Source organism: Chrysochloris asiatica, unplaced genomic scaffold, assembly GCF_000296735.1.
Source record: "Chrysochloris asiatica unplaced genomic scaffold, ChrAsi1.0 scaffold00006, whole genome shotgun sequence".
NCBI classification, from domain to species: Eukaryota; Metazoa; Chordata; class Mammalia; order Afrosoricida; family Chrysochloridae; genus Chrysochloris; species Chrysochloris asiatica.
In genome coordinates, this window is record NW_006408524.1 from 14,282,167 (window position 1) to 14,288,605 (window position 6,439).

Here is a 6,439-nt window from a genome sequence, read left to right on the forward strand (position 1 = left end):
CTAAGGTGAGCCTGACCCAAGCCATGGTATTTTCAATAACCTCATATACATGCGAAAGTTGGACAGTGAATAAGGAAAATTGTAGAAGGATTAATGCATTTGAATTATGGTGTTAGAGTAGAATACTGAAAATACCATGGGCTCCCAAAGTAACAAACAGATCTCTGTTGGAAGAAATACAGCCAGAATGGCCACACTTCGTCTCTCATACTTCAGACACATTGTCAGGAGTGACTGTCACTGGAGAAGAATATCATATTTGGGAAGGTGGAGGGTCAGAGAAAAACAGTAAGACCCCCAGCGAGATGGATTGGCAAAGTGGCAGCATCAGGGGGCTCAAGCGTGGCAACAACTGTGAGTTGGCCCAGGATCGGGCAGTGGCTCGTTCTTTTGTGCATAGGGTTGCTAGTAGTCGTTACTGACTTAATGGCACCTAACAACAACAACATTACAATGTTATTTCTACGAGAGTCCTGAGGACAAATCCCGAAGGTTCTGATCAAAATATATTTCTCCTTAGAAAATAGGCTGGTTTTATTTTTCTGAAGTCACCCATAGAAACTATAGTACAAGTTAAAGCATGAGTTTTTTTTGTGTTAACATTACTCTATCTTCATCATAAGTTAACAATACTAATAACACATACCTGTACAGTCTTTTTTATCCTATGGGATGGACCTGGATACTCTGGAGAATATAAATCAGTGAGGAATAATGAGTTGATTAACGTTGACTTTCCCAATCCAGATTCACCTACAAGAAACAGAGTAAAATATCTGTTAAACCTAGCTTCTTTGCCCATTTAAAACATTTTAGCCAATGCTATATTCAAACTTGTTTTTTGGTTTTTTTTAAGTACTTCTTGGTGAGATAAGTAAATAGCATAAAAATATAAAGTATTTCTACTAGAATAAATTCTCTGCCCTATTTAAACTATCAAATAAGAGGGGTAGACCTTTAAGTTTTATAATTCTACAATTTTAAAGTAAGTTTATCTAATATAATCTGATAATGCCCATTTTAACTGCAACTTATTCTCAGAGTTCAAAGTCAGTTATTAAGAAAAATTCAAAAGTAAAAGTATATAAAGATAGATGGATATTTTAGACCATAATGACTAACGAAAGCAAAAATATCACACAACTATGAAAAGCAGAAACGTGCTGGTAGAAAGAAGAAAAACACATCACAATGCACCTAGCATAAATACTTGTCAATGGGCTGGCCCATATGCTAATCATTATAATCATCCTATAGACATATTGGAGTCCCAGAGAGTTAGCACTGAACTGCTAACCACCAGGCCAGTAGTTCAAAACCACCAGCTGCTTCTTGGAAATCCTATAAAGGTTTGTTAAGAGTTGGAAATGATTTGCTGACATACTACAAGAACAAAGACATACTAAAATTTAGTCAACCCTTCCCTAGTAATGATAATGTATACGAAGGTTGTTTTGAATTTTTTTCTCCTATACAAAATATGGAGTCCTGTTGTGGTGCTGTGAGTTGATGAACTGGACTGCTAAGTTGGTTTGATTCACAAAGTCGGTTCAAGTTCACCAGCCAATCCTTAGAAATGCTATACAGGGTTGCTAAGGGTCAGAACTGACTCAACAGCACTTAACAACAACAAAATACAAAACGTAGGAGTCCTATATAGTGCTGTAGGTTAAGCACTGGAATGCTAGTCACAAAGTCAGTGGTGCAAACCTACCAGCGCTCCTTGGAAACGCTATATAATGTGGCTTTGAGTCATAAACGACTAGACGGCACTTAACTATAGCAAAAACATACACAATTTTACAGTAAACACTATATAAATATACTGTTACCTGTATTTACTCATATCTTTGTATACAGCTTTAGTTACGTGTCAGATAAATTCCCAGGAATAGAATTCTGGATTCAAAGAATATACAATTTTGATAACCACTCTCAGATTGATCTCCCCAAAGCTTATCAACTTATTTTTTAAAAAAGTATTAAGATGCATGTATGAAAATCTCATGTGAGATTTATGTAGAATTAACTTTCCATTATGAACGGAATACAAATTATAGAGGACTAAAATGAAAAGAAAAAAAAAATGTTTTAAAGTAATGTGTGAGATATGGAATCTGTTTCAGAAAGAAAAGATGGAAAAACTCAGGAAAAGAATGTAGGCCACATTCAATACATCATTTGATTACTTGACTGCTGCTTCCATGAGTGGATAGGGTACATTCAAACAAAAAGAAGGCCTTGACAACTTCTACCTTTTCTCCATTTACTATGCTATTTATTGTTCCAATTGTGAGAACTTTTGTTTTCTTTACACTGAAGTGCAAGCCATACTGAAAGTTGTAGTCTTTAATCTTCATCAGTAAGTATTGCAAGCACCCTCTGTTCCAATCAAGCAAGGTTGTGTCACCTGCATATCACAGGTTATTAATAAGTCCTCCTCCAATCCTGATGCCATGTTTTTCTTCATATAATCTAGCTTCTCAGATTATTTGCTGAGAATGCAGACTGAATTAAGTACAGTGAAAGGATACAACCATTCGATGATTTTAAACCATTTAGTATTGCTGCCTTATGTTATGCATGATGTCCTTCTCAAGAGACTGGTCCCTCCTGATAACATGTCCAAAGTTAGAGAAAGAAAGTCTCAGAATCCTGTCTTCTAAAAAGAACTTTGTACTTCTCCCAACACAGATTTGTTTTATTTTTTCTGGCAGTTCATGCTACCTTTAATATTCTTACCCAACATCATAACTCAGATCCATCAGTTCTTCTTTGGTCTTCCTCATTCATTGTCCAACTTTCACATGCATATGTTGTTGTTGCTGTTAAGTGCAGTCAAGTCGGTTCCAACTCATAGCAATCCTGTATTAGGGTTTCAAGGAGCAGCTTTTGAGTTTGAAATGCTGGCTTTGTGGTTCAAATCAACCCTGTGGTCCAGTGCATTATTCCACAGCACCTTGAAAATACCGTGGTAAGAGGCACCTTAGTCCTCAAAATGAGGACTTTGCTTTTGAACATTTTAAAGAGGTCTTGTGCAACAAATTTGCTGAACACAATGCACTGCTGGATTTGTTGACTGATGCTTCCATGAGTACTGATAAAGGACACAAGCAAAATTAAGTATTTGATGATTTCAAAATCCCCCTCCTTTTATCAAGATGTTACTAATTTGTCCAGTTGTAAGGATTTTTGTTTTCTTTACGTTGAGGTACAACCTATACTGAATGCTGTAGTTTTTGATGCTCATCAGTCAGTATTTTGAGCTCTCTTTGCTTTTGGCAAACAAGACTGTATCATCTACATATCTCAGGTCATTAATGAGTCTTCCTTCAATCCTGATGCCATGTTCTTCTTTTATAAACCAGCTTCTCAGATTATTTGCTCAGCATATAGACTGAATAAGTATAGTGAAAGAACACAAGCCTGGCAAACACTTTTCCTGATTCCAATCCATTCAGTGTCTATTTGTTCTGTACTATAAAGCTGCCTCTTGGTCAATAAATATACAGGTTCCTCAAGAGCACAATGAAGTGTTCTTTAATACCCGTTCTTCACAACGTTATCCATAGCTTGTAATGATCCACACAGTTGAAAGTCTTTGCATAGTCAATAAAGCACAGCTAAACATCTTTCTGGTATTCTCTGTTTTCAGCCAAGATCTAGTTGACATAAGCAATGGATCCTCCTCATTCCACATCCTTGTCTAATTCTGGCTTGAACTTTTGGCAGTTCGCTGCCAACAGACTGTTCCAGCCATTTTAAAACTATCTTTAGCAAAATTTTACCTGTATGTGATATTAACTATATTGTCCAATGATTTCTGTAAAATCCATTGGGTCATCTCTCTTTGGAAAAAGCACTAATATGGATGTTTTCCAATCAGGTGCCTACGTAGCTGTCTTCCAAATTTCTTGACATAGATGGGGCAGTGTCTTAAGTGCTGTCTCTAGTTGTTGAAATATTTCAATTTGTGTTCTATCCATTTCCAGAGTCTGATTCTTTGTTGATGCCTTCAGTGCACCTTATACTTTTTCCTTCAGTACAATTGGCTCTTGATCACTTGCTACCTCTTGAAATGGTTTAACATCAACCATTTATTTTTAGTACAGTGACTCTGTGTATACTTTCCACCTTCTTTTGATACTCTCTCTTATCATTCAATGTTTTGCCCATGGAACTCTTCAATATTGCAACCTGAGGCTTGAATTTCTTCTTCAGTTCTTTCAGCTTCAGAAATGTTGAATGGGTTCTTCACCTTTTGTTTTTCTAACTCTAGATCTTTGCACAGTTCACTATAATACTTTATTTTGTCTTCTTGAGCTGCTCTTGGAATTTTTCTCTTTATCTTTTTCTTCCTCCTTTCTTCCAATTTCTTTAAGTTTCTCTACCCAAAGAGCCTATTGTGGAGATGTAGGATAACCACTGGACTGCTAACCCCAAGATCGGCAGTTCAAATTCATCAGTCACTCCTCAGAAACCCCATACTGGGTCTCTGAGTTGATACCAACTGGATGGCACTTAAGAATGACAACAACAACCCTCAAGAACAAGTTTCAGAGTCTCTTCTAGCATGCATTTTGATGTTTTCTCTCTTTCTCTCGTTTCTTTCTTCATGGATGATGTTCTTGACGTCATTCCACAACTCTTCTGGTATTTATTGTCTAATATGCATCTGAAGTCAGGTAGTATATATTCAAGGTCTTACTTTGGCTCTCGTGGAGTTTATTTTAATTTTCTTCAGCTTCAGCGTGAATTTGCATCTGAGCAGTCGGTGGTCTGTTCCACAGTCTGCCCCTAGCCTTTTTTTGGCTGCTGATACTGACTTTTTCCACTGTCTCTTCCCACAGATGTAGTCAATTTGATTCCTGTATATTCCATCTGGTGAGGTTTTGTTGTCTTTTATGTTGTTGTAAAAGGTATTTGCAATTAACAAGCCATTGTTACAAAATTCTTTCATGCAGTCTCCAGTATCATTTCTATCATCAAGACCCTATTTTCCAACTACTGGTCCTTCCACTGTCTCCAATTTTCACATTCTAATCACCAGTAATTATCCATGCATTTTGATTGCATTTTTTATCAATTTCAGACTGAAGAAGTTTGTAAATTCTTCAATAACATCATAATTGGTTGTAGTGATTAGTGCATAAATGTGAATAATAGTGGTGTCAACTGGTCTCACTTGTAGGTATATGGATATTATCCTATCAGATGACTTCATTAATCTCATTCCAAGTAAATACTACATATAACATAGGGTGTCATCTGAATAATGGAAAGGTAACTTCAGAGTTATGATTTCAGAGTTCATTTCAACATTGCTCAAGTTTAATAACTGTTCTCATCTCCACATTTATGTCTGGACCCATTTCTAGATTATTTATAGCTATTTCCAAGCTAACGCTAAGCAAGTCAAACTTCTTACTAGAATTTTAGAACAACTGCTTAATTTTCTCTTTTGAGATGTTCATTTCACCATCAACATTTCTGAAAAACAATTTGTTATAATCTAACTGATTTGTTCATTTACTATCTCTTAACTCTCCTAAATCAAATGGATTATACGTTTCAAAGTAGATCACTATCTTAGAATCAAAGAAACATGAAGATCAAAACATTTCTTTCTTTAGGCTCAAAAACAATGAGTTACAAGCCCAAATTAAGAGACATTACTTATTCCTTCCTATTGATTAGAACTTGCCATTTTATTTTTATAACAAATTATTGGGAACCAAAGTGACTTCTATTCCTTTCTGACTTACAGAATGCCAGAGGATCAAGAACTTTTAACAAAAAAACTGAAGCAGAAAAAGAAAGGCAACAAACATTCTCTTCTCCCTGCCTTGAGACTTCAAGAGAGAGTACAAAGCTTCCCCTTGAAATAATTACATACTATAATTATAAACTGTAAGTCCTCAAAGGATCAGATTTCATATAGGACAAGGAAATGTAAGAAACATACCAAGAAGCAGTTTAGAATTCAGTATAATGGGCTGAACATGGAATGGGAGATCCACAGGATGAAAATACTTCCAAATTGTGAATAAAAACATTCTTATAGCAATATGAAACATTATAAACTAATATGTAGGACATAAACATCAAGGTATTTTATGATCTCTAGATTTTATAACATCTCATTAAAAAAGGAAATCCAGCAAATTCAGTAAATACTTATTAATTCTAGAGTTCTAAAACTACAAACTGTTTTGTAATTAACGATTAGTCTCTTTACACAATATAGTATCTGCTTGAAAAGACCTCTTTAAAGTGTTAAGAACAAAGAAGTCACTTTGAAAACTAAGGTGTGGATGACCTAAGTCACAGTATTTTCAATCACTGCATAAGCATCTGAAAGCTGGACATTGAGTAAGAAAGACCAAAGGAGAATGAATGTACCCTGAACTGCCAGCAGAACACACAAATCTGTTTTGGA

The 6,439-nt window shown here is 35.6% G+C and overlaps 1 protein-coding gene across 3 annotated transcripts in view; it reads right to left on the reverse strand.

The window, feature by feature from the left end:
* Positions 1 to 6,439, reverse strand: part of SEPT7 (septin 7) — a 121,328-nt gene that overhangs the window by 64,364 nt on the left and 50,525 nt on the right. For all 3 annotated transcript variants that reach the window (XM_006832136.1, XM_006832134.1, XM_006832135.1), the window contains one exon: positions 647 to 753. In XM_006832136.1, the coding sequence (XP_006832199.1) occupies positions 647 to 753 (107 nt within the window). The remainder of the gene's footprint in view (positions 1 to 646; positions 754 to 6,439) is intronic.